The sequence below is a fragment of the Poecilia reticulata genome, linkage group LG5 (genome assembly GCF_000633615.1).
Source record: "Poecilia reticulata strain Guanapo linkage group LG5, Guppy_female_1.0+MT, whole genome shotgun sequence".
Taxonomy (NCBI): domain Eukaryota; kingdom Metazoa; phylum Chordata; class Actinopteri; order Cyprinodontiformes; family Poeciliidae; genus Poecilia; species Poecilia reticulata.
The window spans coordinates 8,890,229-8,910,139 of NC_024335.1; the positions used below are offsets into that span (position 1 = coordinate 8,890,229).

The 19,911-nt window shown below is 38.5% G+C and overlaps 3 protein-coding genes across 3 annotated transcripts in view; all 3 read left to right on the top strand.

Annotated features, from left to right (window-relative positions):
• Positions 1-5: 5 nt before the first annotated feature.
• shisa4 (shisa family member 4) lies at positions 6-7,057 on the top strand. Its single transcript, XM_008408431.2, has 5 exons — positions 6-313; positions 2,561-2,738; positions 4,139-4,275; positions 4,365-4,556; positions 5,880-7,057. The coding sequence occupies exons 1-5, from the start codon at positions 229-231 to the stop codon at positions 5,918-5,920; spliced, it is 633 nt and encodes a 210-aa protein (XP_008406653.1). The 5' UTR covers positions 6-228; the 3' UTR covers positions 5,921-7,057.
• A 2,062-nt stretch (positions 7,058-9,119) lies between these two features.
• Positions 9,120-15,066, top strand: lmod1b (leiomodin 1b (smooth muscle)). The gene is made up of 3 exons (XM_008408430.1): positions 9,120-9,578; positions 11,980-13,650; positions 13,723-15,066. Exons 1-3 carry the CDS (start codon positions 9,309-9,311, stop codon positions 13,747-13,749), a joined length of 1,968 nt encoding a protein of 655 aa, XP_008406652.1. The 5' UTR covers positions 9,120-9,308; the 3' UTR covers positions 13,750-15,066.
• A 2,256-nt stretch (positions 15,067-17,322) lies between these two features.
• Positions 17,323-19,911, top strand: part of timm17a (translocase of inner mitochondrial membrane 17 homolog A (yeast)) — a 4,770-nt gene continuing 2,181 nt past the window's right edge. Inside the window, 4 exon segments of the mRNA XM_008408429.2 lie at positions 17,323-17,363; positions 19,096-19,195; positions 19,461-19,524; positions 19,752-19,890. Coding sequence (XP_008406651.1) covers positions 17,338-17,363; positions 19,096-19,195; positions 19,461-19,524; positions 19,752-19,890 — 329 coding nt within the window. The 5' untranslated portion in view covers positions 17,323-17,337.

The window sequence follows — 19,911 nt, forward strand, 5'->3', positions numbered from 1 at the left end:
GCAGCGTCCGACGTCCGACTGCTCCTCGGGGAACAGCGTCACCATCGCGATGCGACGTTTACATGGATAAATCACCAGCGTTCAACTCCGTCCCGTCTCACATGCTGAGCTCCCAAACCATCCCGGATTATGCCTGAGACCGACCGCTAGCCGGGGCTGTTTTTGTGGGGTTCTGCCGAAGAACTCCGWAGCTGTTTACCAAGACGTCCGGCTCCACACAATTAAACGATGGAAATGGTCTTTCCGACGGGCAAAATGTCCCCCATTTCGGTGACTTTGGCGCTGCTCGCCGTCGTCTCCTGCACTTCTCCGGGTAAGATTATAAGCTTTGTGCACAGGCCGCACCGTTAGCTAATGGTAACTCCTCCATGGCCGTTATCTAGCTTACCTGCTAACCACTAACACGGACTCATCCAATATTTAAAGGTTTTATTTTATAACGCCTACCCTACAATAAATTCATATGCACATATTGTTAATGTTTGTGACAATCATCATAATGAAAAGTTTCAGTCTGACACCAGATTGTCTTTTCTTGTGAGATAATCTTATATAACTGCACAATAATACCGTTGAAAATGCCAATTATATGTAGCTGCTCGTTTTCACGTTATGTTATTTTAAAATTATAGTAACACCTTAATTGACTTGGTGGCAATTAATTTGGGGAGAAAAATGCAAAGCTAAAATGCTCACATACTGGAGTGATTTTCTTGGAAATGATGTGTTTTTATATGCATATGGAGAATGTAAGAAATTCAKATCAGTTGACTTAAAAAATAAAATAAAAACTTTCCTATGTAGTGAGGCGCCAGTCCAGCAAATATTTTATCACTTCTTGATGGTAAAAATCTGTTGGTTTTGTTTTCTTGCTTTTAGTTTCATGAAATGCATCAAAAAAGAAGAAAACTCCCTCTTTTTATTGTGGAATTCTACCAACAAACTTGTTTTTGATCCTTTTTTTTATTTGGTAGTTGTTTTAGATATAGCCCACTGATCTTGTCCTGTTAAGACAGTCATTTCTTTCTACTGTCCCCTCATGCTTGCTCAGGTGTACACATTSTTTCCTGGAAAATGACTTGATACAAGTGACTGTGTGACCATTTATAGGGAATATTTTACCTATTGCCATAACTAAATTATATTATATTGAGGATAACACTGGAGAGTATTTTTTGGAGGGATTCAAAGCTACGACATTGTCAAATAACCATATGTGCTTTTTCCCTTGTAATGAATTAATAAAGTTTTTATAGATGTGTTTGCATGGTTTGTAGTTTTAGAAAGCAAATTAAAAGTTCAAATCAAAGCTCAAAGAAAATTTAAGCAATTATTGGCTGTTTTAAAAGGCATTTCTAGCCTCCAACTACAGCTTTCAGCTGCACCTCTTGTAAACAACCTCAAAACAGAATATTTCTCCCTTTGTATTGGCAGTACTTGCTGCAGATTTGAATGCCTTAATTACGTTTCATGCCTATAATGTATGAAACAGACATACAATATCCRTGTATAGGCTACATGGTGCAGTTCAGCCACAGTATTTTAGTTTATTAAAATTGTGTCAAAGGAGATAATTTTTTTGTTGTTGTTGAGACGAGCAGTTAAAGGTCATCGTCCAAATTTGGTCTCACCAGGTTGAAGAAACAAATTAATGAGTGTCTCAACGTCTGACCTTACAGCTGTTAGAACTGCATGGAAAAACAATAACTCCTGGTTTAATTTCTTTATTATGACATTATTGTAAGATTGGAGATGCTTTACATTACATTCCTGTTTTTTCCCAGAGTTACTTGAGTAACATGAAAGTAACTACATAAAGCACTGAGGATCTACGACAGCTGTGGCATGCTGGGATTGAATTGTGCCTTAAATTTTCTGGTTGATGTCTTTAAAAGGTCTACAGGATCAATTTTCATTCCCTATTAATAAAGTCATGTGTTAAGTCTAGAGATAATCATCCAACTTTATGTTTAATTTGATAATTAATGCATGATAAATTACTTGTGACTGCCACATAACGTTTTTTACTTAATCATACATTCATTTAATACTCAATACTTTGATTTTTTTCCCCATGGAAAATGCCAAAAGCTCAATCCTTATTTATTTATTCATAACTTGATAGAAGTATAAAATCACTCGCATGAACAAGGAATGCAAAAGACACATTTTTGTACTACAATAATATCCTTTCTGGTCTTTAAATGATACTGCTTTGCTATCTTGTCTGACCAAACCTAATCCAGCTACTTTCTAGGTGAGAACAATTTGGAAATGTATTTTTTAAACGATTTMGTTTGCTGCATTCTAGATAACTTAAGTTACTTAAGCCTGAATCAGATTTCAGACCCTGCCAAAGGGAAAGTGTTGAGTAATGCACTGCAGCTCTTGCTAATAAAAGCAAGAGAGACTGTTGTATAAAACATTTATTTCATTCGGTTTTGGAGGCAGAACAAAACGAATTCTGTAAAATGCACATTGGAGATCCCCCGCTGTGATTGGAACAAACCGCATGTTGTGTCATTTCGTCTCATGCCTCGCTGTTGCTGTCGTTTGGCAGTCAGCGGGAACGAGGACTGTCTGTGGTACGTGGATAAAAATGGCACCTGGCACAACGGCTTCGACTGTCCTCTCATCTCATCCTGCTGCGGCAACTGCCACCGGCGCTACTGCTGCATGGATCCCTTCAAGATGATCACGGAGAGGGAACAGAAGCGCTGCATGCTGTTCCAGTTCAGGTGGGGACGCCTGCTGCAGCAGGGTTGTAATTTARTTACGTATTAATAATTTAGTCAACACCATGGTCTGTTTGTTGTTGTTGTTGTTGTTGCTGGAACTTTTTTTACTTTTGTAATTCCCTGTAAGGAAGCAGGTATTTTATTTTGTTTTGATATTTTCACAAAAATGACCTTGCTTGAAAGATGTACCATTTTTTTCTTCTGTTTGCAGAAAATAAACAGCATCTGCAAAGTAATAACAGTTGTGATACTAATAAAAAATTATTCCATTAACTRTAAAGCCCTAATTGTATTTAGACAAATGACATAAAACAGCTGCGGTATCTTTTCTTCAGTTCAGTGGTGTCCAAAGTGCTTGAAACATTTTACAAGTAMAATTTTGTTGAAAGAGACAAATTTAGGCGGAAAACAACTCAAACCACAAGAYTCGTGCATTCATATTAACTTTGCAGTAAATCGAACCACAAACATCGAGCAACTTTTRCTCAGACCTGATTTGGGTCATGAAATCAGAACCCAGATCAGTAAAATATGTTTAGTTTGTTTTTGAGSAGATAAAAATAAAAAACGGTTACAAGAAATGTAATTTTTGATRTATATAGTTTTTATCATTGTAGTAGCCCAAAAGTGCTTTCAAGGTGACTGTTTTGGCTCCCACAGCAAATWAATTAATATGATTAATATCTTTTGAAGGGCAATTTTTTTACACAGACTTCAAAATCCATTTTATGAACAATAATKTTTAATTGTTTTTGTTTGTTGTGTTTTATTTTRGATATTTAAGCTGTCTTCCAGTCCCAGTATTTAATATTATAATAAGTTGTTTTAAAACGGTGTAGTGTTATTGTACAAACTTACAGTTTGTTGGTCGTTGAAAGGGCGAACTTACATTATAATGTCTCTTTCAATGCATTACTTGAAAATGATCTCAAAACAACATGATCATTTATCGCAATAACTTCTGGGACAATTTATCATACAGTAAAATGTATTATTGTKACAGGCCTTTTTGTACGTTCACTACTAAAGTCCCATGTGAGGGATTGTGGTAACGCCGGATTGAACCGCTGTGTACCTGAGCGGCTGCAGCACAGCAGCTTTCCTGCTCACTTCTGGAACCRTTCCATCACTACCTGCAGTTTTCATCCTGCTGGGAATCAGATCAGTGAGCGTCGGAGGCTGAGATGAAATTCGGGGCGGTTTACGTCGTTTACTGATCCGTGAAGTCGGGGGCAGTTGTAGGTGACGGCTGAGTGTGTGTGTGTGAGTGAAGGCGCCTGTCATCTCTCCTTTAATCTCCTCAGACAGGCAGCAGATCAGGAACATCATGAAGACTGGGTGATCAAAGTGAGAAGTGGAGCACTTTGAAACTTAAGCTCCCTGCTGTTTTTTCTCCTCAGTCCCAGCACTTTAATCGGCATCGCGTCGTCCATTCTGCTGTTCGTGGCCATCATTGCCACCATGGTTTGCTGCTTCATGTGCTCTTGTTGTTACCTCTACCAGAGGAGGCAGCAGAGAGGCAGGACACCATATGACGGTAAGACCTTCAATATTTGCTAATGTGAGGAAATTGTATTTAATAACTGGGTTTTTTTTTTTTTTGTTTTTTTATTTTTGCCCCCCCAGTCCAACACATCCCCATGGCCAGCTACCCCGTGGAGCCGATGCAYGACGCGTTTGGAAAACCTCTTGGACCTTCGGAGTATCGACATGCAGGCTACCCTATGGCACCTCAGTATCCTGGCATGCCTGTTCATTACCCAATGATGTATCCAGGACCTTACCCGTCACAATCAATAGATCCGGCATACGGCCAAGGTAAAACGCATCCGAACATTTCTGTCCACAACTTTTAAGTTCGTTTAAATCAAAGGCTTTTAAATTTTGYGTAATTAATGGTGCTCAAAAATGTGAATGTTTTTTGTTCGTTGTTTTAGTGGAGATACCATTATGTCGATCCAAACATCCTATATCAAAAATCAATGAGCCAGCGTTTAGACAATGGCAAAAGAAATCCAATGTTCAAACTCTTGAAGGCTGCATTTTGCAATTTGTTTATTCAGCTTAGCAAGCAATAAACAAAGATCAATCTTTCTATTGTTTAGCTTAAGCAAGGCTAGCAAAACAGGAGCATCGGATTCTGTGGGAATAATCTTCAGAATGTAAATCAGTAACTCTGAGATGTCCAACATTTTCAAATCTGATTTGACCAGTGAAGAGAAGGGTTGATTGTTCAAAAGAACAGTAAGATTGAGTCGTCTTCAGCCAGTAACAACCCACGCAACAAAGTGTGGTTGACATTGCAGCCTGGTAACATTTGGTGTGATGCATTCACTGATGAGAAAAATATTTTTAAAATTCTTTTGCGTGCTTGACAGCCGGGTCCCTGGTCAATGCGCTGGTCCATTTTCAACATTTTGATGCTTTGTGACATTTTCACAGAGCGTCTTAAAGTTAAAATGAGCTCAATAATTTCCATTCTGATGTTTAGCATTTATTGAGTAGCAATTCTGTTTAGAGACATCATAATTTTGTGTTTTTTTTATTTCTGTTTCATTTATTATTTTTACTTGTTTTATTTTGAATATTTAAAATATCTTCCATTTCCAGTGTTAAGTRTCTTCATAACATGTAAGTTTATTGATTTTTGAGAGGGCAAATAATATGCCATTATCAATACATTACTTGAAAATGGTCTCAGAACAGTATTATTGTTTATTGCTAGAATTGCTGGGACAATTTATCGGCCAGCAAAATGTATTGTGACATCCCTAAACATTTTTTTTCCAGAACTCKGCTTCATTGACAAAGTCCTCAACATATAGTCTTAATGATTGTTAATTCAGCAGCAATRTCGGGTTCACAAGTTAAAAAGTCTGTGTTCGAAAATGTAATGAAATTGTTTTCATCTTAAAAAATAGTCTGTTTGATGGCTCAGATTCTAACCTGTGTTCAGGTTTGTCTTCCTTACTTGGCGACCTTTCACCTTTTTACTGAGACTGATCTGCCACCCTGCCGCTCTTCCCGACTCAAGTCTTTTCCTTTAATGCTTTTCTTCAAAGACTAAAAACAACTAAAACTGTCGACTAAGTGCTGTGTCGTTTTTGCTGTTTACTCGTATGATTTTTCTTCTTTTTTCAGCCCCGCCACCTTACTCTCCACCTCAGTATCCTGGTCACTGACGGGCTCATCTTCACACAAAAGCACAGCCGAGAGAAATGACTGTTTGGAAAGGAGAAGGCAGTCTAACACACCCGTTAAAATAAACCTGCAGCTCAACAGGGAGTGGTTTCAATGCGAAGGAGGAAAGGAGGCACTTTAATCTTTACTTTGTTTATTGTTTGTTTGTTTGCAGCGTTGTCCTACGTTTCCAAAGTAGTAATGTAAGTCGTATTCAGTTCCGCAACCTGAATTCGGATTTCCTTTTGGTGATTTTTTTTTTTTTTTTTTTTTTTCACGTCATAGAGGTGGAGAATCTGTCGAGACATTTTGAGTTTTGCTCTAAGTGTCACTAGAAGACAGTTTTCCCTGGCTTACAGAAAACCAAAGTTGAAGAACATGACCTGTGCTGCACTCTTTTAAGTGTTGAAGGGGGAAAAAAAAGTGTAACTTTTCTCATGTTTGTTAAATTTAAAGAAACTGCTGTGATTCTGCTTAACAAGTGTTTTATCCAGATCCTGAAGTTTAGCATCTTTCCATTTGTGTTTATGTCTCACTGCACCTGGGGCTGAGGTACAAAAAAAAAAAAAAAAGCAAATGAGATGCATGTTTTGATGATAAATTTTATTTGAAAAAAAAAAAAACAAAAAAAACTTTCTTTCACCTGTTAGTTCAAACTCAACCTGATCTGTTTTGATATACAAGTCGTGCAAATATTTCTGGACATGTAAGTGACGCCATCTTAGCATCATTGTGCTTCCTCGGTTAGGATTAGCTTTCCTCCTCAACTGTTTTTTTTTAATGGTTTAAAATAAACTTTAATATTAGACACACTGCCAGGCAGGAAAACTGCAAATGTTGCATTTTTATTTCCTGTAAATTATATAGTTACGGGAGTTCTACTGCTTGATTTAAACAGTCTACACTTCACATTAATGAAACATGAAGAAGAAAAAGAGAGAATATTCTTGACATATTTTGTAAAACTGTTCCTTGGTTTAATATTGTAACAAGTTGTTTTAAAACRGTGTAGTGTTRTTGTAACAGAGGACTCTTGTTGAGTGTTTGTCATTACTGARGTTACCTCTTACTGTGAATGACTCCGTTCCATCTGGACTCGGCTACAGAGCCAAAATAAAGTTCTTCCAAGTAGAGATGCATCGATCAGGCTTTTTCTGCTCAGAACTGATCTCTGCTTTTCTTTGAGGTTTAAGCTGCTGATTTCAAATGTTATTGGGTTCCTCTTGTTTTGTAAGGACTACAACACATAATTTGAAAATGGATGTACTGCAGGTTTCTTGATAGAATTAGAACTTCAGAATTTGTTATAAAATGAAGGAGGTGAGATTATGTCCGTCCATGCCTTTATGCATTTGGAGACCAAACATGGTAGGAGTTCTTTGTTCTAGTGAATATGTGATCCACTACCTCCAATCAGAGTCCGTTAAAAGAAATCTGATTGACTGATTGGTGCATTTATACTTGAAAGGGTTGTCTTGGTATTTTTGGAAATCCTGTTTATCTGCTTGTAATATTTTAATTATTTCCGAGTTCAAATTAGAAGATTTATTAAAAAACTCTTTCGTGATGGCAATAAATGAAACCCAAAAATTACCAGAGTGAAAGTAAAATTGAAGAAGTTTAGGAAATTATCTAAACATATTCAATGCAAAGTTGGGTTTTAAACACAAAAACTGGCTTTTTTTTTTTTTTTTTTTTTTTGCTATGTACTCAATTATTTTTATTGTGTAGTGATGAATTCAACAAAACTGAAAATAGGATAAACAATAACTGTGCTGCTAAGTAGTAACACATGGCAATTTAAATTTAATTTCACCTATATCTCACAAAGCAGAGATATAATTGAGACACAGATGCATTTACTGCAGCTGTTGGGCAGAATTATGAAAAGCTGAGAAGAAAGCAGGCCTATGACATTGACTCATCTCTTGCAATTACATGTTAATTAAATCAACAGCAAAAGATATGCAATACTTTGAGTTAATAACTACRTTTTTCATCCTAAAATGATTTGACTTCTCATGTCTGGATTTAACAAGAGATTTACTAAAATGCCAAGCTGTTCATTAGTTATGTTCAGATTTTTTCCGTTAAGCTTCCCATTTCTCCTGCAGATGACTCCCTGGCTGCATTTAGTTAGATTTGYAGTAAATGCATTTAGAAAACACGGCTGATCGAATTAGATGACCGTCTGAGATTTATTCTGTATCTTATCTCAGTGTTGATCTTCTCTGTGAACTAGAGAAAAACCCATCGGTACTCTTTTTAGTGTGAATTACCAACTCCTGAGTCCAACTGTACAGATTGGTTGAAACTTGAGAACAACTGGGATTTTCTCTGTTCCTTTCATAAGTGGTTTAATAAAAGTTTTGCTCAATAATGTTAATGTTTGTTTCTGCTTCTAAACCAACTCCATGAGTGTGTTTTAATGAAACTGATATGTAGATGGAGAAATGACATGACTATGGCATTTGTCTCTTGCCATAGTATGGACAGTATGACACTGTAACATAAATGAAATGAAAAGAAATTATTTCTATTAATAAAAACTTTAACTTTGGATTGTAAAACATGACAGTGTGTTGTGGCATTTTGTTMGCTGAACTTGCTTTTATACCAGACCTGAAAACAGRATTATTGTGTAATGACACACGATTGGCCAGTAGGTGTCCATGTTGCCCTCCAGTCAAACGATGTGTCAATTCTGAGCAAATAACTCCCATAAATACACACCTGCTTTAAATCTCAGGAGCCCCTTGATTTTGAATAAAATTTTAATMATTTTAATGCCASTTTATGGACATAAGTCGCTGAAAAGCATATGACCAGTTTAATTTTAAAGAATAAAGTTAACGTCAATAAAGTTAAAAGGTTGAGAACCTTTTAACTTGATGTTCCAGCTTGATGTTGCTGGAATAAAAACATACATTACATTACATACATACACATCCAGTATCGGTTTTAGAAAAATGGCCCAAATGAAACTATGAAATTAATGTTAAAATCAACTTAAATAAACAGTGACTGGTCTGCTGTGTAAACAGAAAGTGTGTAATAGGAAGTCTGAGAGTCTGCTCTGTAAACTCCAGCCCTTCCCATTACCTTTAAAGGAGAGTGTACCCTGAACTAAATATGGACATGCACTTTAACTGGATTTCGAAGAATGTCCCAGCCTCACAGTCCGCTTTGATGATGGGAGCCTCTTGCAGTCCATCACTGGTACCCCTCACTGCAGCACTGTGAGTGCAGGATTGATGCCTTTGCTGGCTTTTTGGTGATCAGGATCCAGCAGGACACATTGGGATATAGTAGAAGAGCACCATCCTGACTGAAGATAAAAGGATTTACCCTCCGGTGCATTAAGTTATTCTGGAGAGCTGCAGCCCAGAGATGTCCAGGCGAAAAGTGAGGGGACTGACCCGTACAGGTCGGCAGGTCAGTGAGGACCCAGATCTGGACAACCTGCTGTCCACTCTCTCCCCTGAGGAGATGGAGGAGCTGGACAAGGACCTGATGAGTGTTCCAGACCTCAGACCAGAAGACGGGAAGATCATCGTCACCCAGGGGGAAAGCCACCCAGCTCTGAGCAATAACGTCCAGGACTCAGCGAGACGAAGCGACCCCAGAGGGATGCTCGGTCAGAGAGAGCAGTCATTTGAGGTAGGAGGGAAGTGAAAACTTTCAAATGCTCCAACGTGAATTTAGATTAAAATTTCAAGGTAGATTGGTTTAATTTAGGCAATGTTTACAGTAAGATGGTGTTCCAATGGTCACTAATCTTGAGGCAGCTGGGCCTCGTGTGTCCAGAGTCCATCAACTCAAAAATAGTGGTCTCCCCAAGGTGACCTGTGTGCCAGGAAAAACTGTTTCCTCCTCTGAGGCTCGTTTGCATCCACACCGCRCTCCTTTATCATAACCATGACCAAAAGAGCAGAACCTGAGAAAGTACTTTTACCAATGTTTTTGACAACTACAGAAGGTTGAGGAGCAGCATTACTGTCAGTCTGTGTATTTAGAGAAGAAGCTCTCCAGTCTGTGACACTGCGGAGCTTCCTAATCCCAGCCTGATGGAATTCCTCGCTTGATTGCTCCTACGCTCGCTGCCTTTTAAGGACACGTCTGCCAGGGCCTCGGCCGCACGCAGCAAAGCAGTTGGAGGCTCACAAATCAAGCACTTAGCAAGCTACTCGCTTCAAACATGTTCCTGCACTGTAAAAAAATTGCTTCCCTGTTCTTTTGCTGAGTTGAAACACATCCCCATGGGTTTGAAGGAGTGTGTGGATGGAGAGCAGCTTTAAAAGGGATCCACAACTGACCATCTTGCAAAGTGTGTGCACTGAGTGGGAAGCAGTGCCTGACAAATGTATGCTCCATGAACCTTTTTGCATTTTGTTGCATTTCAACCAAATACTTCAGAGTTTTTATTGGGATTGTATGTGAACAATCAACACAAGGTGGTGCATAATTGTGATACCACTGGTTTTATGTTTAGGGTCATTGAAAGGAGAAACCCCAGTTTCAAATCCTCTGTTTTTCCATTTTTCTTGTGTATTTATCATCATCATCATCATCCATCTTTCCAACAACTCTTATCAGATTCTCTGACCCAGTTGAGAAAAGTGACGCTGCCACCACCATGCTTCAATATGCAGGGTGAGGTTACCTCCAAATTAGTGGTGCACCAATAAATCAGACTTGATTTCCTTCATTCTGAGAGATTGGTGATTGGCCGATACTTACATGTGAAGCCTGTCTTATCCACYGATCTTATCTTCCTTGGCAAAGGTCTAAAAATCAATCACTGTCCTCTTTTGCTCTCCCTTGAGAGAGGGTTGACAGACAAACCCACCAACCAGGTCATGTCTGCACATTTGCAGTTAACAATAGTCGCCTCACTGCTACTAATTCAGYGACTTTCTTGCTACATTTAGCAACATTTCAAAATTAGTATCAGCCAATGATTCGGCAGGTTTAGGCTTTTTATAGMTTGGTAATTGGTGATCGGCCAGAAAACTGCAATYAGTGCATCCTTACTCCAAATATATTGTTTTGCATCTAGGTACTTTATGTGAGGAGTCGAGAAATTGGAAGAGCAGGTGAAACAGAGCATTTCCTTCCAAATATACGCTGTGTGTTCCCTGTCCTGTATTGGTTGTACTGTAGGTTCCAAGTTCTTTATATTTTTTAGATAAAATKATAAAATTTCCAATGCTTGAGCTATTGTTTCTCCATACTCTGAYACCCCTGAGCTAATTCCACTTCAATCTTAAGACATGACCTAATTGGTAAATGGTGCCAATTTGTGTCAAATAATTGTATAAATGCATGTGTTCTCTGAAGGTCTCAAAGATGTCTTGAGGAACTCTATTTAACAAACATCATCATTAAGAATAAGGGACACATCTGTCAAGAAAAGTTGTGAAATGCAAAAGAAAAATGGGGAAAAACTGTAAAGTTGCTAAGATGTCAACATCCACTTAAGCTAACGCTCAGGAAAGGTGTGTAATGACCTGAGAAGCAGCCAAGAGGCTGGCAGTAACTCTGACTGCAGAGACACACAGCTCAAGTTTGGACAACTGTTCTATTAATAATAATAATTCTACTTTATGTGACAAAGTTGCTGTTTGAAGGACGGTTTAAGAAATCCTGTTTGCATTTACCCAGATCTCAAGGGTAAATGGAAGAAATCAGAAGAGGTCCATCTGGATTAGACCATAATTTTACTTTCTGCCATACTGTGTGTAGAGAAAACCTGACAAGATACAGCAACCTGAACACACCGTCACCATGGTGACAAAAGGTGGCGGTAGCATTATGTTATGAGTGTTCTTTCCTTCAACAAGGAAGACGATAGGAGCTAAATTCAAGACAGTTCTACAAGAAAACCTGATACGTTCTTCAAAAAGTATTGGCTCAATGCATATTTATGCTACTTGTTCCAGACTTTTATTTGTTTAAATTAATTTACTAGGAACTGCAAATGCAACCTCAAACTCTAAATCAGTGACATACTGTATTTATGGAATTATTTCCTTTGCACTCACTGTTCATCCYTCTGCAGGGGGAACCAAAGAAAGAGAGCCGGAAGCAGGAATACCTGAGGAAGATGGGCCTCAGCCAGGAGGGCGACGATGATACGAAAGTAGGAGTACGAAGACAGTCTAGTGTGACGACTGACAGAGATGCCAAGATGGAGGACARAAACAGCAAAGGATCTGAAAGTGTGAAGGAAGAGCGAAGCTGGCGTTCGAGTAGATACAGCAGGAAGGTCGAAGGTGATGCAAAGGAGGATCTGAATGAGAAAGAGAAATGTGAGGATTACAGGTCAAAAGACAGGAGGGAAAACAGAGAAAGCACAGGAAGYAAGACAAAGGATATGATCTCCAAATTACAGGAAAAAAAAGATGAGAACAAAGAGAAGGAAAAGAGAGAGGACTGCTGGAAAAGAGATGATAGTAAAACCAAAGACATCATCTCAAGGCTGCGTGAAAAGAGCGAGAAGGACGTGGGAAAGGAAAGGGAACGAAAATCCGAGAACATCCGGACACAGGGACTTGTCTCCAAAATGGTTGAGAAACAGGCCAAAACACCYGAGAGCCAACCCCAAGAGACTAAAACAGCAGAAGACAAAAACAAGCCTGAAGCCAACAAGCTAGCCGACAAATCTGAGGAGCAGGTGAAACAGAACAAGGCAGAAATCAGAACAGAGAGGGAAGAGCTGGTTAACCACAGTGACCACGTGAAAGAGAAATACAGAAAGATCAGCACTGATATGAAAGCCGAGGAGAAAAAGGAAAAAGATGACACTAAAGAAAGACTTATTAACGCAGAAGAAAAACCAAAACTTGGAAACTGTGTGGCCAAAAACAAGCCAARCAGCAAGACCAAGCAGGAGGTAGAGGAAGATGAAGACTCAAGCATGTTCGATGAGCTGATGGAGCAAGTCTGCAGCAACGACCCCTCTCTCACCGAACTCAACGTCAACAACTCAGAGGTCATCAAGGCAAAAACACTCATCGAGTTTGCACAGGGCTTGCACAGCAACACCCACGTGAAGACGTTTGCGTTGGCCAACTGTCGAGCAGATGACCACGTGGCTTACGCCATCGCCGCCATGCTGCGTAGCAACAAGGCCATCACCAGCATCAACCTGGACTCCAACCATCTCACCGGCAAGGGCATCCTATCTCTAATCCAGTCACTGCAGTACAACGCCACGCTGACGGAGCTTCGATTTCAGAACCAGCGCCACATATGCGGCGGGAAGACTGAGATGGAGATGATCAAGATCCTGAAGGACAACACCACACTGCTCAAACTGGGCTACCACTTTGAGTTGGCGGGGCCAAGGATGACCACCACCAACATCCTGAGTCGCAACATGGACAGACAGAGACAGAGGCGCCTGCAGGAGCAGAAGCAGGCCCAGGCCAACGGTGAGAAAAAAGGGACCCTTGAGGTACCCAAAACAGGAGGTGGAGGGTCTTTGAAGAGTTCGCCAAGGTCTTCCCCAAAACCCTCTCCGATTCCTTCGCCCATGCCTTCCCCTAAGCTGACTCTGAAAAAACGAGCTGGAGGTTCTGCTCCTCCACCACCTCCTCCTCCTCCAGGTGGTGGACCGCCTCCTCCTCCACCTCCCATGATGGATGGAGACCGCTCCTCTGGTGGCAAGAACTCAAGGGACCAACTGCTAGCCTCGATCAGAGGAAGCAACGTCAAGCAGCTAAAGAAGGTAGGAGCAGTATGACGTATTTATAGATAGATCAGCTCATTCAGATAGACTCACATCTTATTCTCCACACAGGTGCCAGTACCAAAATGGCTGCAGTAACACTTCCTGATGGAAAATTCAGCGGACTAAAAGAAAGGGAGAACACACATCTCACCAGAGGAGAAAAACGTCCTTGATGAGGAACAGTGCATCAGGAAGGAGGGGGAAATGTGAGCATTTTTGCCCTCTTTGAGATTTCTCCCCCCAAACACTGGACCAAAGGGACTCTGTGGAGAATAAGTGATGCAGGTCTCTTCAGAGAGTGCCATGAAATGTTGCCTCTTCAGTTCATATTGATGCTTTTTTTTTGCACTATATAATATGAAGCTGATCATATAACATGTTGGTGCGTGCAGTGGATATCACAGGTTTACACAGCCTTGTTAAAATTGTATCTTTTTATGGAAAAATAAGAAAACAATGAGAAATCATTTCAAATTGTTTCCCACTTTTATTGTGACATAACCTTTACAAATAAAATGAAATCAAACTTTGGACTGAATATGGATCACATTTATAGATGTCTTTAGCGAATGTACTTCCTATATATGGTAACATGTCACATTAAAGGTAGTAAATATTTTGAACTGATCCATCATGGTCTCTTTCTTAAAAATAAATCCAGTGTATTTTATTAAGAGGGCTGTGTAAACCTCTATATGATCCACTGTATATGAGTTAAGTTGAGTGAGGTGGGAGCATGGGATGAGTTTAGTTTCAAATAACTATAAATGTATTACTTAAACAAAAGTTTATCACTGATGTACTGAACATTAATTTGACCCCTTATTTATTAGTGGAGGACCCACAGCTGTAGGTGTGTTCAACTGGGTGGAAATATCAGGGAATTAACAAACACAGAACCAAACTGCAGCAAATCTKAGTACCGAAACAAAACCAAACAAAACAAGATCACAAACACCTTTTTATTTTTTGTGTCATCTTTTTTTTTTTAAACATCTCAGACAGTCCAGAGAAATCCTGAAACAYAATGAGGGATTTTTACAATGGAAATAATTACGTATTGTCATTTATCAGACAGAGTGAATGGTCCTATAGTGTCTGACATATTTTATAGAGAATCATTCTAGCCTGGCTGTTTTGTTATCCTACTTAACTTTCTTTTAATACTGCTTCATGTCTTAACCTTTTACTGGTTTAAACTTTAATCWAAATATCAGCCTGAGCAGAACTTGACACTATGTGGTGAGCTAAAATCAGAGCTATCTGAAGATAAACACACGCGTCTCTTTACACATGTGTCTCTGACAGAGCCTGTATGCCTTTATTAAAAGATTCTGGTATGTTTGTGAGTGTAAAATCATGTCTGCCTGATGTATGAAATAAATATGAATGAATTTTGTGTTAAGCCTTTGAYACATTTGWGCWGTTTTTTTAGTCTGCATGAATCCACATATTGCAAAWCCGTCACAACAAGAACAGACTTTGATGCTACATGAAATTAGGAAACAGAGCAACTCAAATTAGTGCTAGACTRATAAGTCAAATGACTTTTTTTYATAAAGGAAAATATAAAAAGCATGCCATTTCTTTATATTCAAASATCTAAGTGAATATGTTTGAGAGTCCAAYGTRTCTTTGGGGAACTGGAGACTAAAGTTTGAACATRTACTAAGTCGGATTTGTTGGAAAAATAGTTGAATATCACATTTTAAATCTTCCCACACATTCTCAATTGGATTTGGGCCTGGACTTTGAATAGACCATTCTGTCACATGTTTATRTCAGCCATTCCATTGTAACTGGCTTTATGAGCTACTGTTGTTATTCTGAAGTCATATGGATCTTCTGAAATGTTYCCTTCCAGGATTGACCAGTATTTAGCTCCAACCRTGTTCTCATSAACTCTGTATGTCGGCCACCTTGTTCCACATATTYGTTGCTTGGAGACCAGAGGGTTTTTTTTCCACAAGTGTGAAATGGAGAGCTACAACCTTGAGGGTGCTAGCATCAATGTTATCGCTGTGTGCTTAAAATGACTTCACAACTTTTTAAATTTACTGTTTTGTTTTAAAAGCTGGTAGCAGAACAAAATCAATCTTTCCCCCCCCCCTCTTTAAATAAAGCAAACACATAATCTGCAGTACTGGTCTTTAAACATATTTACAACGTGTCTGTAACCCTCTTCAGATCATCAGATCATCTGTAAATTGCCAAACACTAATTCATGACATTTGCTCCTTATCTTGCTTATTGTACCTGTCATGCAAACAGCATGAATTATTTTCTATCTGAATTATCTGAAATGGTGACTGTCATCCAGAGGACTTGGAGGAGACCAGRGGAGCAGCAGCAACAACAGCTCAGTTTATCTCTCCAAACCCTGCCTCAGCCTCTGTATCCATGAATTGACCGTATTTGGTCATTTCTCAATGAGGGCTCACTCCTTAGAGCCATTCCTTTCCCCCTTTCTAATAGTGGGCACCAGGCCAGCTGTGTGTCTGGGCTGTGGCTGCTCCTCTGACCAGCAACGCTTATATCGGATGGAGAAAAAAAAGGGAAAGGAATGAAAATGTTGAGCTTACTGACTCAGAGCCAGCAGAGGGGGTTCCAGAAAATATAGTCATCATTTAAAAGGGGTGGAAAAAATTTAGCTATAACCACAATGTTTCATAGATGTAACTAATTGAGGTTTGACTTTGCAAATCACGTTTATGCTTTGTAAAACACTTGAAAATTGATATGAACAATAAACAAATTGCTGATTATGTATAAAAACATGCATTGTGCTTATCTAACCAACCTTCTCCACTGCTAAAATGAGTTAAAAAAAAAACAAAACAGGAAATGCATGAAAGCATGTGATTGCTGGATTGAATATAGCAGCTTTTCAAACTGATGATGTGAGAATAGATCTGAACCTTCTCACCTCTGCAGTGTTTTTTTATGTTTGAATTACTTTCAGCAGTATAAATCCTGCAATATATACATGATTTCCAAGGTAAGCAGATGCCAGAATTTTATTATGCTTATATTATGGACTGATCAATGAAAACCAGTTTAAATACAAATCTTTTAAAGTGAAGAATATTTTTGTTCACATTCTTTCAATCGAAATCTCACCTATAAATCATGCAGATGCAAAGTAAATATATAACAAAGATCCTATTTAAAACAGCTCTTGAGTCACTTTCTTACTTGTAGTCTGCAATATAAACACAGCGTGTGTGCATTCCTTTAAAATGTTATATAGAAAAGACTCCAACAGTTTTTACAAATGGAGAATAATATTCRCCAATTTCACAGATATGCTATTTGGTGAAATATAGCATATATCTGGTGTTCTCATTAAATCACGTGTCATGTTTATTGCTGAAAAACAATAAATGTGTTTTATATATTCATATATACACATATGATTTATCACTCGTATGTGATACGAGTTTCCCGTTGGGATAAATACATTATTTTTGAATTGAATTAACTGTGTTTAATTAGTTAAAAAAAACATTAACTTCCACGATTTTTCTTTTTTCCGAGTTGCAAACTCCAGAGTAAACCTGACTGTACCCACATTTACTCGATAGAGGGCAGTATTCAATTTCAACGTTGGTTTACGATTAGCCAATCAAAATAGAAAAAAGACTAAGGAGAACTTACGTCAGGGGGGAACATCGATAGAACAAAATGGAGGAGTATGCTAGAGAACCATGGTGAGTTTTAAAACAACAAAAACACTGTTTTAATGACATCAGCTAAAAAAACCACGGTAGTTGATTAAATTTGAATAGGGATCTTATTCTGTGTCTATCGTTGTTGACAATGTTACCGTCTGTAGGGCATATGARACATCTAATCAGCATCGGTAAGCTGGCTAACATTAGCTGTAATGCTAACACCCCATAGCAAATGAATAGGACGAGTGTGCTAACATCAGGTTTCATGGCTAGAATCACGTTGTTAGTGACCTTGTCGGCTTTTTCGCCCACATGTCACTGCAAAACATTCAGTGACTAAAGAGTAACGGAATGTGAACAATAAACTACACATCATTTGCTTTTTCCTGTTGCCGCTAATATAAAAGTTGCTGTTTGATTTAAATATTTCAGTTATTGCTGATTTAGCTGTTAGACCAGTTAGCTAGCCATCTCCATGCTAACTATCCATGATTACACAATATAACAGTTTTATTATTCGGTGTATACTTGACTTGAATGTACATGTAAAGCGAGGTTTAAATCCGGATTTGGCGTCGCAGAGTTTTAGATCACCTTTGTGTAGAGAAATGTAGTCATAGTTGTGACAAAACTATGTCATAACTAGTATGTCTGATGAGAKAAAGGTTTATCTTCTTAAGCTTTCAAAATGAAAACGATCATTTTGAATTTTATGCTTATTTTTCCTCTGCGGTTACAGCTTATAGCTCCTAGTTCAGAATTAAAAAGCTTAATGTAACATTAAATGTTCGAGTTAGGTTGACACTTGCATCACCTTGAGGGGATATTGGCATTTATAATCAGTTGCCTGTGTTATTTATTGTGAATCAATAAATGTTTTATATTCTATTGGTAAAAGGAAATGCTCCAACCAAACAATAGCACAGAATCTCTTCCCCCCCACCCCCCAATTTTATTTACTTTTTTTTGTTTGTTCTTTAAACAAAACCACTAAGGGCATCACGTGCACGGCTCTAAATAGTTAGGCTCCTGATTATATGTCATCTTTTGACTGAACTAATGGCTGCTTGTAGCCTCTGGGCTTTGTGGCTTAGGGTTCTTAATGAATTAACTTAAAAAGGACATTATTATTTAAGAAAGGTAGTATGTATAATGTTTTTTTTTTTGTATTTGAGGGAGGTTTGGCAAGTTTTTAAAAATTATTTAAATATAACAAAATACATATATGCTATAAAGAAAAATATATAGAATGCATCTTCACTAGGTTGATATTTCTGTTCTCTGTGGATTGAAATTAAATCAAGCTAGTGTCTGTGAAGCAGTTTTGAAGGACTTTTGCTTAAGATTGTTTTAGAAAGTGGAAGAGCAAAAATTGGACTCAAGGTTTTTGCACATTATTTCCATTTTGTTATTATTGTTAAACAATTGTATTTAACAATAAAATTGCTGTAGCGCAATTTCCTAATATTGTGCAGCAGTCGTTGTTGTCTGTATGTAGCCAGTGTTATTGTGGTCATCTTGGATGTTATGCCTGGAAACCTTAAAATCAGAAATGGAAGAATTGCTGTAGGCTTCTTGTGTAAATGGTTAATTTTCATGCATTTTAATTTGATAGAGTGGTGAAATTATGCTGCTGGTATTTTTAATCATATTCACCAGAGTGTCTTCATGTAACTGACACACAAACAGCATCTCAGATATTTTTAAAATGTGACTTCAGACTCAGGATATTTTATATTTATTATATTGCTTACTTTCTTTCTTTCAGCCCCTGGAGGATTGTGGACGACTGTGGTGGAGCTTTCACCATGGGAGCCATTGGAGGAGGAATATTTCAGGCAGTGAAAGGTTTCAGAAATGCACCTTCGGTAAGTTACCAGGCCACASTGTGTTACAGACTTCTTCTTAATCACACACTTTCAAAAAGCCAGCGCTGGCATCAAACACACTGGCCTTGTGGCTCTGAGGCTTGCTCAAGGATACTATGATTTATGAATGGGGCCTTGGTCTGTGYTTATTTGAATTGAAACAGGGTCATTTCCACTTGTWAAGTTTCGTTTTTCCATCTTTTAGTTTTTACCAATAAGAGAACCGGTTTCCACTAAACAGTGTTATTGTTGCTCTTGTTTGCAGGGGATGAGCCACAGAATGAGGGGGAGCTTAACTTCCATCAAGACCAGAGCTCCACARCTAGGAGGTAAWAATAAATACCCMAAAACAAGTTGTTCTTTTATAAACATTGTCTGCAACCTAGTTTTCTTTTTTATCACTAACACATCTCAGCTTTTCTTAACTGATGTCATTTTTCTGTTATCTAAACTACTTTAAKGTTTTGCTTTTTGTTGCAATCAGTAGCAATCATGTAAACAGTCAGTCATTGCCTTCAGTTTTCTCTCTATTCTTTTGTGCGTCTGTGTTTTTCAGGTAGCTTTGCAGTGTGGGGAGGCCTCTTCTCCATGATTGACTGTGGTTTAGTAAAAGTGCGAGGCAAAGAGGATCCCTGGAATTCAATAACAAGTGGGGCCATGACAGGTGCGATCCTCGCTGCCAGAAGTGAGTACATTAAGCGGACATTTTAAAAAAA